This window comes from Oncorhynchus mykiss, chromosome 2 (assembly GCF_057628025.1).
Source record: "Oncorhynchus mykiss isolate SJ-2025 chromosome 2, ASM5762802v1, whole genome shotgun sequence".
NCBI classification, from domain to species: Eukaryota; Metazoa; Chordata; class Actinopteri; order Salmoniformes; family Salmonidae; genus Oncorhynchus; species Oncorhynchus mykiss.
In genome coordinates, this window is record NC_143023.1 from 64,393,364 (window position 1) to 64,414,495 (window position 21,132).

General features: G+C 44.7%; 1 protein-coding gene across 1 annotated transcript in view; it reads right to left on the reverse strand.

Moving 5' to 3' along the window:
- Positions 1 to 3,171: 3,171 nt before the first annotated feature.
- The window catches only part of lrp5 (low density lipoprotein receptor-related protein 5), a 51,243-nt gene continuing 33,282 nt past the window's right edge, over positions 3,172 to 21,132 (reverse strand). The window contains exons 9-24 of the mRNA XM_036952966.2: positions 15,269 to 15,485; positions 14,773 to 15,062; positions 14,346 to 14,572; positions 13,562 to 13,746; positions 11,455 to 11,778; positions 10,520 to 10,716; positions 10,013 to 10,227; positions 8,173 to 8,363; positions 7,139 to 7,348; positions 6,857 to 6,982; positions 6,495 to 6,731; positions 6,218 to 6,328; positions 5,819 to 6,067; positions 5,541 to 5,683; positions 5,238 to 5,335; positions 3,172 to 5,122 (exon numbers count right to left, since the gene is read on the reverse strand). Coding sequence (XP_036808861.1) covers positions 4,861 to 5,122; positions 5,238 to 5,335; positions 5,541 to 5,683; positions 5,819 to 6,067; positions 6,218 to 6,328; positions 6,495 to 6,731; positions 6,857 to 6,982; positions 7,139 to 7,348; positions 8,173 to 8,363; positions 10,013 to 10,227; positions 10,520 to 10,716; positions 11,455 to 11,778; positions 13,562 to 13,746; positions 14,346 to 14,572; positions 14,773 to 15,062; positions 15,269 to 15,485 — 3,282 coding nt within the window. The 3' untranslated portion in view covers positions 3,172 to 4,860. The remainder of the gene's footprint in view (positions 5,123 to 5,237; positions 5,336 to 5,540; positions 5,684 to 5,818; positions 6,068 to 6,217; positions 6,329 to 6,494; positions 6,732 to 6,856; positions 6,983 to 7,138; positions 7,349 to 8,172; positions 8,364 to 10,012; positions 10,228 to 10,519; positions 10,717 to 11,454; positions 11,779 to 13,561; positions 13,747 to 14,345; positions 14,573 to 14,772; positions 15,063 to 15,268; positions 15,486 to 21,132) is intronic.

A 21,132-nucleotide genomic window follows, 5' to 3' on the forward strand; every position in this document is an offset into this window, starting at 1 on the left:
TACGCTCTCGTTGGCTGGCCCTCGCTTCATACTTGTCGCCAAACCCACTGGCTCCATGTCATCTACAAGACCCTGCTAGGTAAAGTCCCCCCTTATCTCAGCTTGCTGGTCACCATAGCATCTCCCACCTGTAGCACATGCTCAAGCAGGTATATCTCTCTAGTCACCCCCAAGACCAATTCTTTCTTTGGCCGCCTCTCCTTCTAGTTCTCTGCTGCCAATGACTGGAACGAACTACAAAAATCTCTGAAACAGGAAACACTTATCTCCCTCACTAGCTTTATAAGCACCAACTGTCAGAGCAGCTCACAGATTAAATAAAGGTGAAATAAACATACAATAGAAATAAGCGGAATCATTTTTATGTAATTAATTTCATTATTCTTTTGGCCAAATTTTATATACACAAATGTAAATTTACAAACAGAAAACCACATTTTCGTACCCTACAAAAATAAATTGAACTGTATTTTAGGACGGTTAAATGCTCTACTAACAAAAAAAGCTGTTAGAATTGTAAGTATCTGCATGTCCCTTAAGGTCCTTGTGTAATTGTAATGTGATATTGTACCCCCTAGCTCGATTGTCTATTGTTTGTAATCTATGTATGCTTGTGTTCCCTCATGTGCTTTATGTATTGATTTGCTATTAATAAAAAAAAAAAATTAAAAAAATATATATAAAAAAATTAATTTAAAAAAAGTTACCATCGGTCTAAAATCCCTCCTCATGTCCATCACTGCGACAGTCAGAGGATTGGTGGCATCAAATGCGTGCCCTGAAAACATACTTTTCTGTACATTTATGAGTTTAGGCAAATATGCGTTAGGGCAGCATGTACATCCATTATTTTTCACTTTTATTTAACCAAGCAAGTCAGTTAAGAACAAATTCTTACTTTCAATGAGTGGGTTAACTGCCTTGTCCAGGGGTAGAAGGACAGATTTTTACCTTGTCAGCTCTGGGATTTGATTTTACAACCTTTCGGTTACAAGTCCAACGCTTTAACCACTAGGCTACCTGCCGCCCTGACTTTTGGAAAAATATGTTTTGTGTGAACTTAAGTATGTTCCCTCTAATTCTCCCATCTCTCTCTTTCTCCCCTCCCGGAGGACCTGAGCTCTAGGACAATGCCTCAAGACTACCTGGCCTGATGACTCCTTGCTGTCCCCATCCCCAGTCCACCTGGTCGTGCCGCTGATCCAGTTTTGCCCGTGGCTATGGTACCCTGACCTGTTCACCAGACGTGCTACCTTGTCCCGGACCTGCTGTTTTCGACCCTCTCTTTCCCTCTCCCACCCCCTTTCTCTCTCTCTCTCTCTGTCTCTCTCTGTCTTGACCTCTGAATGCTCGGCTATGAAAAGCCAACTTACATAACTTCTGAGGTGCAATGCTGTTGCACTCTCTACAACCCTGTGATTATTATTTGACCTTTCTGGTCATGAATGTTTGAACATCTTGAAGAACAATCTGGCCTTAATGGACATGTCCTCTTATAATCTCCGCTGTGCACAGCCAGAAGAGGACTGGCCACCCCTCAGAGCCTGGTTCCCCTCTAGGTTTCTTCCTAGGTTCCTGCCTTTCTAGGGAGTTTTCCTAGCCACCGTGCTTCTACATCTGCATTGCTTGTTTGGGGTTTTAGGCTGGGTTTCTGTATAAGCACTTTGTGACATCTGCTGATGTAAAAAGGGATATATAAATACATTTGATTTGATGTTGTCCCCGTGGTTAAAGTGTGTGTGTCATGAGTATTCAGTTTTTTTGTTCTCTGAAATGTTTTTCTCTTATTGTGACATACCGACCTGTAACTTTAGAGACTGAAAATGGAAATGACCTTAATCTGGTGATGTATTGCAGGCCTTCAGTATGTTATGTTACAAATGCAGAGGGAGACATGAACAGAGTGCAGACCACCTATAGGTGTGGTCATGTTTAAATCCTGCAGACACTGTGGACCTCCTTGGCCACCCGTTTGATGCTGTTACTCCCTAAAACAGTGATAGGGTTATCATTGGTAACATCAGGGATATTGTAAAGGAGAAGTATACCTTTGTCATCAATGAGCAGAGATGGAAGACATCCAAATGAGCAAAACAAACAGTTTAGACCTGTCATTACATGCTTGTACTTGAGTAACTTCACCTGGAGACTTTAGCAGTTTCCTAATGTGCCCCTACCATTCACTGTTAGTAACCTCGAATGCCAGGCACCAAATGCTAAAGTCTTACATATATGTTTCTTCTCAACCAACCTACTCAAAAGTTTCCCAGGAATCTTTCATGTATGCACAATTATTTCTGCAACGTAGAGCAAAATGAGAACGAACATAAAATATATTAAATAGCAACTTGTTTCCTCATATGAAGTTTCCTTCAGTTTTATATACCCAAGGGATGAGAGTTGAAGTTTTAAGGAGTTGTCCATATTCAAAATAACAGTCTATAATCCTTGTTAATATAGGGTCACAGAGTAGTTTACACGGGTTGTTATTGTGTTTATGAGGGTGACATACCACACTGGCTCAGCAATGGAACACAGATATTGACATACTGTATCTTATTTGAACTGCAGACTGATGTGTTATGCTGAAGAACTGTGTATGCAGCAGCAATTGCTCCAGGTGTGTTTCTAGGACAGTCAGAGTACACCTGCTGCATATTCTTCTTTCAGCCCTCACTCAAAATACTGTGCCATACCTATTCTTTAATTAGGGTAGATTGATATGATTTTTGGACATGGATGTTCACTTGTGAAAAGTGAAAATGAGACAAATTAAGCATTTATTTACATATAAAAAGGACAGTCCAACTTTTCTCCATATGGTGGCAGCATTTAGCTACAAGTCATTCAAATGTATTTTTTAAAAAGCCCTTTTTACATCATTAATTATCACAAAATAGCCATACAGCCTAAAACCCTAAAGAGCAAGCAATGCAGAAGCACAGCAGCTAGGAAAACCGCCCCAGAAACGCAGGAACCTATGAAGAAACCTAGAGGAACCAGGCTGACAGGTGGCCAGTCCTCTTCTGGCTGTGCTGAATAACCAATTCAGAAGCATCTCAACAGTAATGTGAACTCCATTTGGCTCACCAACATGGAAATTAATATCACATTTCATGTGACTATATAAAACAATGACACCACTAACTTAATAGATTAGGCACACAAGTATTCCTTAAAATATAACCTTTATTATATAAAAATGCTTTGGATACAAAAATTATCACAAGTGTAAATTACGCAAGGCATTTAAAACACAAAACAGAGTTTGTTCGGGGAGCATCTATATACTGGCACATTGAAATAGAGCTGAAGTTCTCCCTATCCAGCAACATGGCTTAAAATGGGCAGGGCAGCATGTGGTGGTCTGAGGAACCTATACAACCTCTCTGGTAGAAGCCAGAGGTGTTCAACATAAAGATGGAGGCCTGACACTATATCATAGCACTAATGTTGAACATGATTTAATTTCACTTCTTATGTCAGCGCCATTGTTAATTGCTTACACAAATATCCAAATGACAAGAGAAAAAGCTTGGAAATAAGCTTTAAGAGGTATGAATTTAATATACATTTCCCTCTGCACGTCCCACAGTCATTTTACATTCACATTTCATAACTGGTTGGATAGTTCATTTTTAAGTAAGTGCTCAATTTGGCAACTGACAGCTTGCTGAGCGTGCACATAAACCTTCAAAACAAGACAATATAATAGAGCCATGATTTTACAGGTGCATGATATTCACCACTGATGAAATTCAATCTATAGAATTAAATTGAATGAATTAAATGGTATGTGAGGATAGTAAAATTGTTTAGAGAAGAGGATGGAACAGCTTTTTTTTTAAACTAAATTGACAAAAGCTGAAATACCAACTTTATCGGCATTTTTTTAAATATATATATATATATATATATATATATATATTTTGTTAAGGAACAGTCAGTCTAATATGTCATATGTAATTAGGGCACACTGACATGGCATATCAGTTTAATGATAAAGTGAAGAGATTCACGAGAGAGTTAAAAGGTTGTGTCTAGCCTTGTCATTTCTGGGTGACAACTGCATCAATGATGAAGCCGTTCTTATGAGTTATTTCATACAGACTCCTTCAAAACAATGAACACAATTTCACAAATGCACACGTGAATACTGTTCTACATACAAAAAAGAATTGCAATGTTCCTAGACAAATAATTAAAAGTCAAATAGCTTCATGATCTATTGTCAGTCTTAATATATTGTAATTGTTTGGTTGGGCGCTTTTTTTTTAAAAGTGTTTTTATAACTCAGTATATATGTACAGTAGCAGCAAACACACTTTTGGTATATTGTAAAATAAACATATACTTGGGACAATTTCAAATCACAAATAAAATCATTAATAAGAACATATGGCTGTTATGAAAACAATTATTTACTTAATTACAAATATTTACAATATAATTATTTTTTTATTTTATTTTTATTTTGGCTGGCCACATTACCAGCTTAATATTTTTGAATGGAGTACTTCCTCAAACCAATATTGGTGTCCGCTTGTTAAAAATGTCACCGTAAATAGGTATGTTGTTTGAAGGAAGTATTTAGCTGAAAAAACAAAGGCCAATAGAATGGAGTCAAATTGAAGGTATTCTCTAAATTAGGACGACACTCCATCTGAAACGAGGGTGGGAAACATGAAAGATAAAGAAAAGTGATACATTTCACACTGTACAACAATTTCACACTTGATCTGGCCCTATTCCATCCCATCCCCACTTTAACCCATGGCAACCAGTGGAAATGAATAAAATAGAATGATCTAATTTGTTCATATTTAAAATTATTTACAGACATGGCTATTTCCCCGGGTGTCATGAAGAGTCAGTGCAGGGTGAGGGGGGCGGGGGACAGAGGTGAAAGTAACTGCGCTCTGTGGATGGAGAAGGGGGGCAGCTCTCCTCTGCTGATAGGTACTGGCTCCGGGGGGTGGGGGGAGGAGGGTAGGGGTCAGAGTCTGAGTTAAGGTCCATGTAGTACTTGTTGCTCTTCCAGCGACTTGTGGTGTAGTCGCTGTCACAGACGTCAGTGCTGCAGGGGGTGGTGGGGGGTGCCACGCCTTGCATAAGATAAGGCCTTTCAGGAGCAAGCATGAAGAGAAGAGAGAAGACAACATTGTTTTATTTTACAACAGGTGCCAATTTACAAAGTTGACTGTAGCATAATGCAAAGAGAGAAACTGATCTCTTACCTGTAAGACCTGGTGGTGGAGGGACTGTTAGAGGAGTAGAAGACATCTGCGTTATACAGGGAGCGATCCGTGGCTGGAGAGGGAGGAGGGTTGAGCATCTGCAAATACAGAGGATAAAATGCATATCTTTAGCCATTAAACATTTGTAATTTAACGTTTACTTTTCTTCAGTATGGGAATTATGTATGAGAGCCATCTCTGAGAGGACAGACGAGGTGGGTCCCCTACGTGCCGGTAAAAGAGGGTGGAGAAGGTGGGTCCCCTACGTGCCGGTAAAAGAGGGTGGAGAAGGTGGGTACATACCTGTGGATAGAAGGCTCCCTTGGCGCTGGATGAGCTGCTGGAGGAGGCCCCTGTCACATGGTTCCTGTCATAGAGCGGAGTTCCACTACTGCTGCTCCCCATCAGACTGACAGAACTCATGATAGACTTCCCACACGAGATACCTAAGAGAAACAAAACACCGTCTGTCAGAACAACTACCTGCTTCAGCACGTTAAAAACAACCCCGTCACAGTACAGGCGATCTCTAGACACTCATTCAATTGACCTGCAATTTTCAGTGTTGTGTAATAGCTGACCTTCTTTACCGGTGAAGGTTCCGTTCTGTGAGCTGCTAGGGGCGATGAAGTTGAGGGGTACGTGGGGGGTGCCACTGATGTACTCGTGGGGGAAGGCTCCGTTGGGACCTTTGTAACGGCGGCACACGACCCGCTGGCACAAAAAGTACATCCCTCCCATCACAAACACTGACAGGATGATGCCAATGACAGGGCCGATGGTGCTGGTGTGAGATGAGTGAATGTCGTTTGACGAGGGGGTGAGGAATTCTACAACAGACAGGCAAAGACATTACTATACATTTAACGGACCGCTGTCAATTCTGAGCAAAATGACACAAAATACAGGTATATGTAAATTCTGAACGGACAATTCTAAACTCCCTTGATTTTCGCGACAGTGAGTGAAGTTAAACGCACCACAGAAGAGCTCGTCAGAGTTGTCAGCACAGTCGCTGTAGGAGTCACACTGCTGTTTCTTCAGGATGCACTGGTTGTTGTTACAGCGGAACTGGTTGGGCAGGCAGATAGCTGAGGGGAGGAGAGCAGAGCAAAGTCCTCGTTTCAAGGTTTATCGTCACAATCCACACAAGGTCGCTGTTGTTCCCAGTCTAAATCCCAACCCCATTAGTCCATGTTCACTAAACTGGCCCAGTGTCAATATGTAGTACACAAAGTCTGAGTTGAGTGAGCGTACTGTCACAGTCCTGTTCATCGGAGTTGTCTGTGCAGTCTGCCTCTCCGTTACAGCGTAGCTGAGCATCCACACACTGGCCCTTGTCACACTGGAACTGGAAGGCCGAGCACACTGGGCACCTCTCCTCGTCACTGTTATCGTCACACTCGGCGAAGCCGTCACAGCGCCACGCCATGGGGATGCAGTCGATGTCGCCTGTGGCACAGGTGAACTGCTCTGTGGAACAGGTGGGCGGCTCTGAGGTGGTAGAGGAGCAGAGGACGTTTAGATTCACAGCAAAACGCCTGGTGGGGGAAATAATGCACCTGATATGGTTCACTCAAAGCCTTATTGGATTTGTTAAAGCAGCAGCTGTGCTGTACCTCCACAGACGAGCAGGTTGGGCAGCAGGACCAGGTGCATGGGACAGGAGCAGCGTGGCGTCCCGTCTCCTTTGGCAATGCAGATGTGTGAGCAGCCTCCGTTGTCACGGGAACAGGGATGAGAAGCTTTGGAGGAGAGAAAGGAGAAGACGTGGACGGTTAGCTTTGGCCACTGGAGAGTGTAAACCAAACTCTAATGTACAACATACAGCACTACATATGCAAAGGTACTGTTATAAACTGTGGCAATGGATGTGACTAAACAAAGTCCTGTTGCCTTACCAAACTCGGTAGGGTCCATGTCTTCCACAGCATGGATGCTGGTGAGGTAGGAGATGCGACCCTGGATGCGGGTCCTCTTCTCCCCCGTGAGCTTGTCCACACGCTCGATCATCTGCTGCTGTCTGTCGATCCAGTACAGGTGCTCTCCCAGCACCGTCAGACCCATGGGCTGCAGGATGTTAGAGTCCTGGAGGACGATCCGATTGGCTCCTGGGAGGAGGAAAAGAAATGACCTCATCAGAAGCAGGGTCGTATACACTATCCTAATCATCAAAGACCGTGCATTCTCTCAAACGTATTTACTTTCCAGACCCTTAGGGCTTACTCTAGAAGCTCTAACCTTCATCATACCAAATATAGGTAACTTCAGACGCCATCACTAAAACAAGTTTGTTTGAATAATATTCAATATCTCTGACCAAACATGGTCTGCCAAAGTAAAGATACACTCTTATATAACTCGACAGTCTTCGATGGTGCATAAATGGCCTGGATAAATCAGTCTGGGTGCCTGTTCCTATCCATTCCAGACTTCAGAGGCCAGGCAGAGGGAGTGAAGCTAAACATGTATGTGCACAGTCAGATAAAGGTGAGCTCATCAGCCACCAGGCAGACATCAAACCTTTCTCTCTGCACCAGGACCGGAAAGGATCACAAGGCCTTGGCTAGCAGCTGTCTGACAATGATAGAGCTTAACCAGACAACCTTGATGTGTCTGCTCGTGTGAGGGAGGGACTAGGAGGGACCAAGGATTACATTGAAAAAAGGCCCACATCCGTTCTGATTACCTACTATTTTCCTATGATCAAACTCAGCTCCCCCCTATTTGACCACAAACTGTGTTTGGACTGGAGGAACATTCCGTGTCATTTTCAGTAGTATTGCGGTGTACTTCAGTGACTATTGAGAATGAGAGCTGTAAATAAATACCATCAAAGCAGATGAAAAGGGAACAATACATTTTCAGCTGAGTGTTTAGAAGTGCTGGTGCTCTGGATCTAGAATGGTTGTTTTTCTTTAGCCCTGGGACTCACCAGTGAGGTCACTGCTCTCGATGCGTTTCAGGTCAGCGTCCACCCAGAAGAGTTTCCCCAGCTTGTTGTCCAGGGCCAGGGCTACAGGCCGGATCAGACCCGTGGTGAACAGAGACTCCCGCTCCGTCCCGTCCAGAGACGCTCCCTCGATCTTAGCAGAGCGATCCTGCATGGTGGTGAAATACATGTACCTATAGGAGAGATGAGCCAGTCCGAGGTTAGAAAACTAAAACGACCAAAACAAAAGCATACTGCCAGACATTTGATCAGTTTCTAGCCTAACCCTGAAACCCCAACTGTGTACAGTACTTTAGATGTACGTTAATATACAGTATCTATCAACGTTATCACATTGGGGCGGCAAGTAGCCTAGTTGGTAGAGCGTTGGACTAGTAACCGAAAGGTTGCAAGATTGAAGCCCCGTACTGACAAGGTAAAAAAATCAGTCATTCTGCCCCTGAACAAGGCAGTTAACCCACTGTTCCTAGGTCATCATTGGAAATTAGAATTTGTTCTTAAATGACTTGCCTAGTTAAATGTAAAATAAATTTTAAAAATCACAAAACAATTGAAATCAGCTAGAGATGATGGATAGTATAATACTATGGTATGTGTTTTGATGGGTGGGCAGGGCAGGGCTGTTCAGTTAGCCCCCCTCTCCCTCTCTCTGAAAGCCTGGCGGAGTAGAAGCTATTGTCTGTCTGTGTGGGCCTTCCCTTGTTTGTTATGTCTCACGCCAGGTTCTATCAGCTCTGATAAGAACCTCCCTAACACTTGTTGGACTGAGAAGACTTAGAGAAATAAACGCTATTGCTCAAACGCTCATCTGTTTGTAATTTGGTTCTGCTTCTTCAAGGGAAAAATGGTTAAATGGCAGTCTGTGAGCATAATCAATTGACATATTAATCTAACACCAGAATGCTTCGAGTAAATCTGGAAGATGTCACTTCAAAAGGAAAGTGGAAGAAAAATTCATCCTGACAGATTCTCAACCTGCCTGTATGTAGCCTTTACTGAGCAAAATATCTTCAATGTTTATCTACTGCTTTCCAGGCCCAGAGAGAGAGACATTTGAAAGTTGCATTTGATTCCCTAACATACAAAACTACAAGACCATGTCAAATTCTCAAAATTGTCAGCTGGTTGCCATAAGTTTTAAATTTGTTCCTTTCTGGCCATGCTCGTTGAGATAATAAACACGTCTCATGTTGATTCGTTTACTTCTTTGACTTTGGGTTACTCCTATGTCACATCCAGGCCAAGCCACAAAGAGCCCAAAATAGAAGCTAACATGGAGGGCAGCCGCATGAACAATGGGCATCACAATTACAGTGCAGCTTGCCAGGGCCTGACCATACCACTGCTCCACTAGGCTAGAGGTGAGGAGAGAAGAGCACAATATACACAACCTTCTGCTGCACACATGGCCCGACATCTCAGCCTCGTACTTACTTAGGGCTGTGGTTCCTTCCCTGCCCTATGGAAGGAAACTAAACAGAGCTCCACAGAGTGTCCAAGTCAAATTGTCAACACCACATCACTAAACACCTGATCACCCACTAATTACTCTGCTGCTTGGAGGCGTGCCACACCCTGTCCCTGATATATTTTGGAAGTCCTGCCTGGCCTCTTTTCAAAAGCTTTCGAGTGAGTTCCCCCTGTTTTCCATTCCCAAGTTCACCACTTATGGGGTAGATTTCAAATAGAAACGTTGCCATCTCTAAACGCAGTTATTGAGTCAGTCTGCCTCCATCTTCACAGTTGCCTCAACCAGTGTGACAGTATGAAGAAGCAGTATTTTGTTTTATCCAGTCTCCACCATGATACCCTCCCCGCTCACCCTTTCTCTGCATTGACAACGATGGCTCTGGGTTTGTCGTGTTCGTCCCTCAGCACCACGCCCACAGCATCTCCGTCTAGGCGCTGGAGGTTGATGGTGTTGGTGGCCTCACAAGTCCAGTAGACAGTACGGCTGTAGGGGTCCAGGCTCAGGTCGTGGGGCTGCTTGTCAGGCTGCTGCTGGTGGGTGGAAGTGGTGGACACCACCACTGATGACTGGAACAGGAGAAAGGAGAAACCGATACACATCAGAGAAAGGGGCCTACAACAGTTTCACACTGTCAAAGTTATTTCCAGTGTTCATACAAATTCTTGTGTGGCTGATGGCTGTACTGATGTCAATCAAATGAAGTCCTATAACTCAGTCATAGCCTTGATACAGTAGCCTGCTGTGTGTCAACTGGGAGGTGAAAAGCATAGTGCCTGTTGGAAATCACATGACATAGTATCTTAAAATGTGCTGTTGGTACGAGCAGGTTAACATTCTGGCCTGTTAATGCTCTCGCACCTGTGTTCCGTCGTCGCGGGCCCTCCTGATGTTCTGCCGTCCGTCCACCCAGTAGACCAGGTGGTCCAGGGGGTCATAGCTGATGGCCCGGACGGTGCGGAGGACATGGATGGGCAGGATGATGTCGGGGCTCTGCTCCCCCAGAACCATGCGGCTGATGGAGGCCTTCTGGCTGAACAGGAGGAAGCTGGAGGGGGCTAGAGAGAGAGCCGGGGGGCGGGGGGGCAGAGGTCAGCAGGCGCAATCCAAACAAATCTCTTTCTCATTCCCCCTTCTCCTACCAACCTCTCCATGACTGTAATCAGCTTACTAGAATGCAGTAATCAGTGATCCCCAGAGGCCAGGGAAGTATGCAACAGTAAGAAAGAAAAACAGACTCATGTAGAAAGACAGAGCCTTCATCCCCTGCCAAGTGCAGAGGAATGTTCGAGCTGGGATATGTGCACAGCAACCTCCTTTCTAACACTTGTGTCCACATCAGGCCTCAGTGAAAGTCTGAGGTTTGCTCATGGCATGATTCAGACAGACATGTGTTTGGGGTTTTGCATGGCCGAGGGCTGTAGACAGACGTGCGTTTGATTTAGACAATACATCCATCTACAGCGGGCGGAGGGATCGAGGGCAATATCGGGATTTTTTAAAATTCAGTGGAGGACCACACATTTTTTTGGGGGGGGGGGGGGGGGGGGGGGGACTTATTTGGTTGTCAAAAGCAATTTGAAAAGGTATAGGTCCATTCTAATTTATACATATTTCGATCTAGATTTAGACATTCAAGAGCGGCCTGGAGCTTTAACCCAAAATAAATCACTCTCCTTCCCCAAACACACAAACTATGACTGTTCAATACAACACTGAACAAAACTACATTTAGTTTATTAAACCAAAAACAACCCCCAGCCAAGAGCCCTCACGCTCCCCGTTTCTCAACTCACAGCTGCAGTTCCTGCCATTGGAATCCAGGGTGTAGTGGGATGCACAGCGGCACTGGGCGCCGGCGGGCGACGCCAGGCACAGGTGGGCACAGTTGCCGTTGTTCTGGGAGCAGTCATTGGCACCGTCCTGGCGGGAGGAGTGGAAGACCAGGATGTCCATGACGTACTCCAGGTGTCCCTGGACCATGGTGCGGTTGAGGCCGCTGCGCTTGTCGGCCCGCTCGATGCTGCGCAGTTTCCAGTCTGTCCAGTAGATATAATCCCGGTACTGGGTCAGACCAAACGGATGGAGGAGGTCATCAGCCACTATCTCCCTCTGCAGACCTGGGGGAAATATATAATTATCAATGTGGACTAATGAAAATGTATGGGTGAGGGTATGGTTTTAAACCACAGCAATATGAAAGTAATATTGTACAGTAATATGAAAATAAGTATATCAATATACACCATGTATCATTAACGAAACAGCAGAGGGGGGGGGGGGTTGAAAAAGAGATGGATTATGATGAAACTGGCTCCCATGAGGGGCGCAACAAAAAAGGAGACCCAGTTACCTCTGCTGCAGGGGATACGTTCATTAGAGTTAACTGCACCTCAGATTGTAGCCCAAATAAATGCATCACAGAGTTTAAGTAACAGAGACCTGGCCAGGTAGTGCCAGAATAACAACCTTTCCCTCTAGCATAACCAAGACTAAGGAGATGATTGTGGACTACAGGAAAAGGAGCACCGAGCACGTCCCCATTCTCATCGACGGGGCTGTAGTGGAGCATGTTGAGAGCTTCAAATTCCTTGGTGTCCACAACAACAAACTAGATTGGTCCAAACACACCAAGACAGTCGTGAAGAGGGCACGACAAAGCCCATTTCCCCCTCAGGAAACTAAAAAAAGACTTGGCATGGGTCCGGAGATCCTCAAAAGGTTCTACAGCTGCAACATCGAGAGCATCCGGACCGGTTGCATCACTGCCTGGTACGGCAATTGCTCGGCCTCCGACCGCAAGGCACTTCAGAGGGTAGTGCGTACGGCCCAGTACATCACTGGGGCAAAGCTGCCTCCCATCCAGGACCTCTACACCAGGCGGTGTCAGAGGAAGGCCCTGAAAATTGTCAAAGACACCAGCCACCCCAGTCATAGACTGTTCTCTCTACTACCGCATGGCAAGCGGTACCTGAGTGCCAAGTCTAAGAGCCAGAAGAACAACCATCTCTGCAGTACTCCACCAATAAGGTCTTTATGGTAGAGTGGCCAGACGGAAGCCACTCCTCAGTAAAACGCATGACAGCCTGCTTGGAGTTTGCCAAATGGCACCCAAATACTATTAGACCACAAGAAACAAGGTTATCTGGTCTGATGAAACCAATATTGAACTCTTTAGCCTGAATGCCGAGCGTCATGTCTGGAGGAAACCTGACAACATCCCTACGGTGAAGCATAGTGGTGGCAGCATCATGATGTGGGGATGTTTTTCAGCAGCAGGAAGTAGGAGACTAGTCTGGATCGAGGCAAAGATGAATGGAGCAAAGTACAGCGAGATCCTTGAAAACCTGCTCCAGAGCGCTCAGAACCTAAGACTGGGGAGAAGGTTCACCTTTCAACAGGACAATGGCCCTAAGCTCACAGCCAAGACAAAGCAGGAGTGGCTTTGGGACAAGTCTCAATGTCCTTGAGTGGCCCAGCCAGAGCACGATTCAACAAAGATTAGGAGGGTCTGAACACTTATGTAAATGTGACATTTCATTTAACATTTTTTTCTTCTAAAAAACAGTTTTTGCTTTGTCATGGGGGTATTGTGTATAGATTGATGGGAAAAAAACAATTTAATAAATGTTTGAATAAGTCTAACGTAACAAAAATGTGGGGGAAAAAAAGTCAAGGGGTCTGAATACTTTCCGAAGCCACTGTACAAGAGTAATTAGGGTTAAGTGCCTTGCTCAAGAGCACATCAGCGTATTTTTCTCCTAGTTGGCTCGGAGATTCAAATCAGCGCCCTTTCAGTTACTGGCCCAACGCTCTTCACCACTAGACTACCTGCTGCCATATCATGTGCTGTCGTCATTAACATTAGTGTTGGAAAAGAGATTGACGACAGTATGCGTTTACCTTGCATGTTGGTTGACTCTATCATGCAGGTGTCCAGGTCGGTCCAGTACAGTCTCTGGTCAATGTAGTCGATGGTGAGGCCATTTGCTCTGCCCACTTTGTCCACTAGGGTCACTATGTTGCTGCCGTCCATGTGGGCCCTGGCGATCCTGGGCTTGCCTCCCCACTCAGTCCAGTACATGTAACTGAGGAGAGAGAGAGACAAAGAACTGCTTTTTATATCCCCCCAAACACTTGTTGCCAGCCAAGACCATGTCTGCATTCTTAAACTAATTCAATAAGAACTTGTACATTTGTAAAAATGGCCACGGCCCCAAGTACAGGGACAATCACTGTGGAATAACTCAGTGCTGTATTTCAGAGAGGAAACAATGCCAATGGGTGAAGCTACGTGGTAAAAATGCATCAGAAACCACAGGAATTACTTCATACTGCAGAGTGACATGTAGAAGCCGTGGCAGGTTGGCACAAGAGTGTCGACAAACTCCTCACACGGAGGACTAGCCGCAGTGCTGTGCCACTGACGCAACCTCTCATTACACTCACTGCCTGAGAGGAAAAAGATCATGTGTGGGGATTCACCCAGCCAGACATCTCTATCAGTACTGGTGAAGAGACAGTCTAGCCTGGCTTCAGAGCTTTGTACGTTTTTTCTCACTCCTATGGTCACGGTCACATGTTCGAAGTTGGCAAGACCGCACAAACAGATCAGCGACCAGGCTAAGGTCAGTCAGACATGAGTTGCGTCATGCAGATGGGACGAATCTCAGTCAGTCAGTCTTACCCGTTGGCGGGGTCGAGGGCCAGGGAGCGAGGGTTGTCCAGGTCCTTACACACCAGGACCTGCCGGTACTGTCCGTCCAGCCGGGCCACCTCGATTCGGTTGGTCCCGGTGTCGGCCCAGTACACGTTCCTGCCCATCCAGTCCACTGCCATGCCCTCTGGGTAGTCCAGGCCAAACTCTATCACATGCTCCACAGAGCTGCCGTTCATGAAGGCCCTGCTGATGGTCTGGGGAGGCAGAACAGGGGAGTAGAGTCAGACACTTGAACAGTCAGGCACAGAGCTCAATAGGAATTTAAAAAAGCCTGGAGCCTAAACAAATAAACACCTGGTGGCTAATTCAACCCAAAACAAACACCCAAAATTATACATGGTAACTCAAATTAACAATGACTAGAATAGAATGACAGAAAAGCAGTCATCCTCACCTTGGTGCTAACGTCAGTCCAGTAGATCCTGTTCTCGGAGACGTCAAAGTCGAGGGCGGAGGCCTCCTTGACCCCGGTGAGAGGGATGGCCACGTCGTTAGAGTTTGTGCCGAGAGAGATGGAGCGGATGTCAGCCCGGTTGGTGAAGAGCAGGAAAGCCTCGGGCACCACGCACGTTCTCATGTCACTGAGCAGCTCCAGGCCCATGGGACAGGCACAGCGCAGGCCCTGGGGCCGGTGGAAACACAGGTGGCTGCAGCCGCCGTTGTCTTCCGCACAGCCGTTCGTGCCTTTTGGAGAGCGAGAGAGAGAGAGAGACACTGTCAGTTTCTCTGCAGTAGACAGAGTTCTGTTCTCTTCAAGTGTGGACAGTTGTGGATATCCATACATGAAAATTAGAAAACATTTACATGAGTATTCTTAATTATTGTATACTACTTCTACTAAAAAAAGCTGTGTGCATCCTCATGTCAAACATTAACATTCTGTCTCCTACCGGAGGTCTCTGTGACTCTGGTGGCCTTGAGACCCATAAGGTCAGGCAGCTGATCGATGATGATCTCTCGGATAGCGTCGGTCTTGTGGACCCTCTCGATGCTCCGTCTCTGCCAGTCCGTCCAGTAGATGTAGTCGCCCAGCAGCGTGAAGCCAAAGATGTGGGGAAGCTTGTCCTCCAGCAGGGTCGCCCTGTTGGAGCCGTCCACGTCAATCACCTGAGGGAGAGCAAGGAGGAGGGTTTAACCGTAAAAAATGGGCAACCCAAGCGGTAGCCTGTGCCATGTATGAAAATAAACAGTTTTATTTCAACACACCTGGCGCAGTAGGGTAATTTGCTCAAGGGCAAAATGGTAGGAACTGGCAACTAATAGGCATCCTCAGTGTGCCAAGTATGAGCAACAGAGTTTGATTTATCCTCAGGCTCTTGTTCTGTTAGACACAAATCCACTCACACCCCATAGATGCTGTAGGCATCAATAAGAGTTATGCAATCTAGTACTTGATAACCTGGGGTAAATAAAAAAAATAACAGGTGAGACCAGGTTTCTGACACAACTGGATACATTGCACTGACAGTGACCCTCACATAATATTTGTTGAGTTCACCAAGTGAGTACTAATTTCAAGACATTCTTGCTGCGTGTATTGAAGCCAAAATCATGGAGACATTTCAAACCAAGAGAAGTCCAAACTGCAAACAGACAAACTATTGATTTTCATAGATTACCATTAACCATGGAGCATGACTGAATATCTCCATCTAGGAAAAACGTCTGTGGGAGACAGCACAAATAAATCCTTATTTGTATCACGTTTAAAAATGAATGTGACAGTATGCGATTCCTGTCACAAGTGTTGCATTACAGAGAGGGAGGAAACAGTACACGGATATAAGGAGTGGTGCCAAAGCATGCTTCGCTCTTTTACGGTGCAGAAAGAGAGAACTGAAACCGAATGTTCCTTCCTGGGAAGTGAACTGTGCTCATTTCAGAAAAGACTGCAATTACACTCGACAAATCCTAGACTACCCGGCATTACCATTACACAAAACTGTGCCTCTGAAAATAGAGCCTTTTTTCCCCTTTTTCTTTTTTTCTCCGCAAACTGGTGTCAGCTCCAGGATATATTTCCGTCTGACCGAAAATTCTGGAGTGTGGCATCTTATGGCAGCCACTACTACGTGACTTGGTGAGCATATTCTGCTCCAGGAGAAACCAAACGCTACGCAGATCAGCTTGCATGGAGGTATCAGTGGGTTCACGTGGGTGTAATTCAGTCCATGCAACCAACCAACCCACCCTAGGTCTTCATTTTGGTGAGAGACAAACTGAAGTGGTTCAGACACGCAGTATCAAAAAATGTTTTTAAATGGCCTGCTCTGGATGAAAACAAGATGTTGTCCACAAGCACACAACCCTACAGGAATTGAGCACAAAAGGCACCAGTACACCTTTATGTCCTGTTCAAAGAAAGTATTTAACATAATGGCAACTTATACTTCTAAGATCCTGTGCTCTTCCAGATGACTTTGGATTGCTCGAGTTAAGGCAAACTTAGGCCCATTCAGCAGGCCCCTTCCTGCGTGGAGCAGAGAGCAGAGCGTGCAGACGGAGATTGGGTTAGGGCTAGGGATTGGGGCTGCTGCCCTGGAGGGGAGTCCACTTGATTCATTCCTGAAATTCAGTCCCTCGCTTCCTACAGCTGGTGGAGCGACTGACTTCCTCCCTCTCCTAATATAAAGAAAAACTGGGCGCATTGCAGGCAGCACACTGAGGGGGACTGGCAGAATTTGACACCACAGAGAAATGGTGTCGCTTTTGAGGAAGAAAAAGGTGAGATGGAAGATAATCCGGTTCACTAAACTGCTCTGACCACATAGCTGACAAACTCATGGGGTGGATTGGGTTCACTTTACACCCAGCATTCTTTATTGGACATTTGTACCGTGTGACTAGGTTGTCCCCACCACTGTTTCAGTAAAAAGCTGAGCGATAAGGCTGGAGAAATGTTAAGTCAAATTCACAGACAGAGCTAGGGATGTAAAGAATGACATCAAAATGATAGTTAATCATGTTGAGCCTATACAGTGTTTGTAAACAAACATTGGCGTAAAACAAGCTCATATTTTAAGTTCTGATGGGGTACTACAGTTAAGCTAAGATGAGGAATGTATATGTTATATTCTTTAAGAATCAATGGGTACATATCAATTTGTAAGTCCAAAAATGGATGTAGAAACTGCAGCTAGACCTTTTTTAAAGGGGCAAAGCGCAACTCAAGCCACCCAATAAGACTCAGAGTGCAAAGTCTTAAAGGGGAACTAGCAGAAAGTTATTTTTCACACCTCACGCCAACTTGTCTTTGAAGTTGAACAGTGTATTGAAGTGCAGTAACACTGTGGGGGAGAGGGTGGGTCATCTCTGGGGTGGGTCACGTGACGCTCAACAAACAGGTTTCTATAACAGCCACAGCTAGCAGAGATATAATACCTCAACTGAACTTTCCTGGAAGCTTCACACAACGTGTGTGGTATTCCAAGTTCCATGAATGTTATGATTCCCTGTTTGAGGGAGACAGATGATTTTAAATGTTTTTCATGTCTTTGGAATGTAAATATTTGTTATTCTGTAGTTAGGCCTTACTAGTGCGTTATCTTGTCCCAATTCAAATATGGATGACCAGTTTTGCTTTGGAAGCAGACTTTTGACTTTGGGTTCTAACAATCTGTACAGAACACTGGGAGTGTTGTTGAACACAGGATGGGGTTGATGTTTGTCTCATGGTTTCCTAGGAGTTTGGCATGAATTCTTTCCACTGGTGTAATTAGACATGTTATTGGATGGCATACCTTTCAGAACGTCTGTTTCCCCCCTTTTGTCTTCAGTGGACAACAGGACATTGTTCAGGCGCTCACCCGCGTATACCATCAAAATCCCAGCAATGGAGGAAACCGCCACAACTCTGGGATGATTCCTCCCCTCTACCTTTTCCCCCCGCAGTCTAATCCAGGTAGGATTACTGCTCTGGAGTCATGTTCCTCCCTATCCTGACAATTCCACATAATCCTTTGATGCGCTGCAAGGCGAGCGGTGTAAGTGCGCAGCTTATCAATTTTTGGCCCTGGATTCCAGCGGCACGGCCACACTTTCTCCAGGTTAACTCCTTCTGGGGCCGGCCTGGGAGTGGAGGAGGGGAGGGGAGGCCCTAGACAGCAGGCTCGGGTAAACGCATGGCTGCCAGTGCATACTGGAGCCTTTTGTGTTATTAAAAACGTGCCAGCTGCCTAGGTAAATTAGCCCAGAACAAACCTAAGCAGGCCTCTGAGGTCATTCAAACATATGCCACAGGGTGAAGAAAGTGTTGAAGGAATTGACCTCCCCTTTCCACCAAAAAAGGAAAAATCTTGCAAACAAACAAAAATGGACTCAACACCCAAACACACATTCTTTTGCTAAACAAAAAAATGAAGGTAAAGAGTTGGCAATACAACAAGGTTTGTTAAATAAGTTTGATCTGGATCTTATTATGCTAGATCTAGAAATGTGGATTCCACAGGATTTAGGAGCAACAGAGAAAACACATTGATGGCACTTTATGAGCAGAAATCTTTTCCAACCCTTGGAAAAATTAGAAAACTATTTTATTGAGAGGAAAACAAAATATGAAAGTCTCATCAGCAAGTCAGAGAAAATTACTTTATTTATTTAACTAGTCAAGTCATTTAAGAACAAATTCTTATTTACAATGACGGCCTACCCTGGCCAAACTAACGCTGCTGGTCCAATTGTGCGCTGCCCTATGGGACTCCCATCCACAGCCGGTTGTGATACAACCTAGGGTCTGTAGTGACGCCTCTAGCACTGAGATTGTCACTTAGACTACTGCGCCACCCGGCAGTCCCTGCTTGGCGGGCTTCAATGCCAGCCGATTTTAAATATCCTATTTGTGCCTTAGTGTCACAGATGCCATACAAATTCTGTGGGCAGGGGCAGTGTGACAACAGGCCACATGGCCTCCAAAGACCAGTCTCTACTAGTGAGCCTAAAGCTGCTCGAGTATGACCGAGGCCTGACCAACACAGAACAGGCCATTTCACTCTCACATTACACTAGATTAACAAAATCAGGAGTGACACATTTATTTCTTACCACTTAGTCTCTGAATTACAAACCATCATTCCCTACAGACCCTGGCCCTTTAAAATGTCAAGCACTAGTTTATTCTAATTTAAATAATTAGGCTATAAAGCCAGCGTTCTGCCGAAGTTAGATAGATTTGTAGTAGTGGGAGCTGGGATGCGTTTTCCTGGGTTTGTTGCTGTGTTTATACCTACCCATCATATTATTGGCTCAGCTTTGGGATCACCATCAAGATGCATTACCTTGTGGACTGCATTATATGGAGAAGTCTAGGAGAATTGCACAAATTCAAATCTCCACATGAGCGAGCCCCCCCCCCTCCCCACCTCTTACCTGCCAGATCTGACCAATTACCCCACTCCCGAATACAGCCCCCCCTCAGGCCGCTTCACACGAAACAACCTCCCTATTCACCATTGGCTTTGAAATATTATAGGGTTTCGCTTGAGGTTTGGCCAGTTCTTCTGAAGGCCCGACTCGGCAACAAATGATATTATCTTTTTATCTGCCGTTTTCTATGTAAGGCCAAGAACAGCGCTGCCTTAATTCAAACAGAATGTCCATACTGCTTTTCTTTCCCCCTCCAATTCTCAGGAAAGGAGCAGGAAAGGAGGAGAAATGCTATATTCTCAAATAACATTTGAATTGTGTCACCCAATATGCAAAGTTATGCTTCTGTTTGAAGCCTTTAACAAAATCTGGTTTAATGGACTCCTATTGGTCATATGATCAAATTCTTGTATAAGACTTCATCTGAACATTTTAATTTGCTTATACATGTTGACGTTTGGTCTGAAGACTATCTTAAAAACAAAAATGGTGGACCTGAGTTGTCATGTTTACAAAATATCTAAATAGAAAAGTTAAATATCAATTCCGCAATTCAAATGTCTAGTATCATAATTGGAACCGTCCTCTGGAACTCAACAGGAGTCTAATGTGATGCAGAACACAATTCAAATCAAATGTTATTTGTCACGACTCGTAAAGAACCGGTGTAGACCAACAGTGAAAAGCTTATTTACGGGCCCTTCCCAACAATGCAGAAAGAAAATAACGAGGAATAAATACATGACGACTAACGTGGCTAGACACACACGGGGTACCAGTATCGAGTCGATGTGCAGGGGTACAAGGTAATGGAGGTAGATATAGGTATTGGTAAAGTAACTAGGCAACAGGATAGATAATAAAACAGTAGCGTGAAGAGTCAAAACGTTGGTGCATAGAGGGTTCATGCAGATAGCACTAATAGTTAAAATAGCTGCTCGGACTGAGTGATTAACCAAAACAGTTATTTTGGTATTTAAACTAATTGATCGACTTCGGTTCAATTATTTAAATTCCATTTTCAGATTTTTTTCTCCCTGTGAGCTCAATGCGCACATTGTACTGCATTTTCTCTAGAGATAGATGCCCGAACTGTGCAATGTATTAAGGGGTTGTAGTTTCCAACAGGCCAATGTTCTACATGTTAACGTAAGAATTAAGTGATGCAGAAAACGTGATAATTAACTACAATGACCATAATCCATTTTGCAGCTACTTGGCCGGTCTTGGTTTCTTTCACGCCTCCTACTAAGAATGCGCGATCAAGGGATACAGAGAGCAGTTGCTTTGAGAGGTATTCAGCAGTCATGAAAGTACGCGTTATGTACTACTTAAACAGTTATCGTCAGACAGCAGTTCTATAGAAATTATTTAAAAATTAAGTAATCAAATA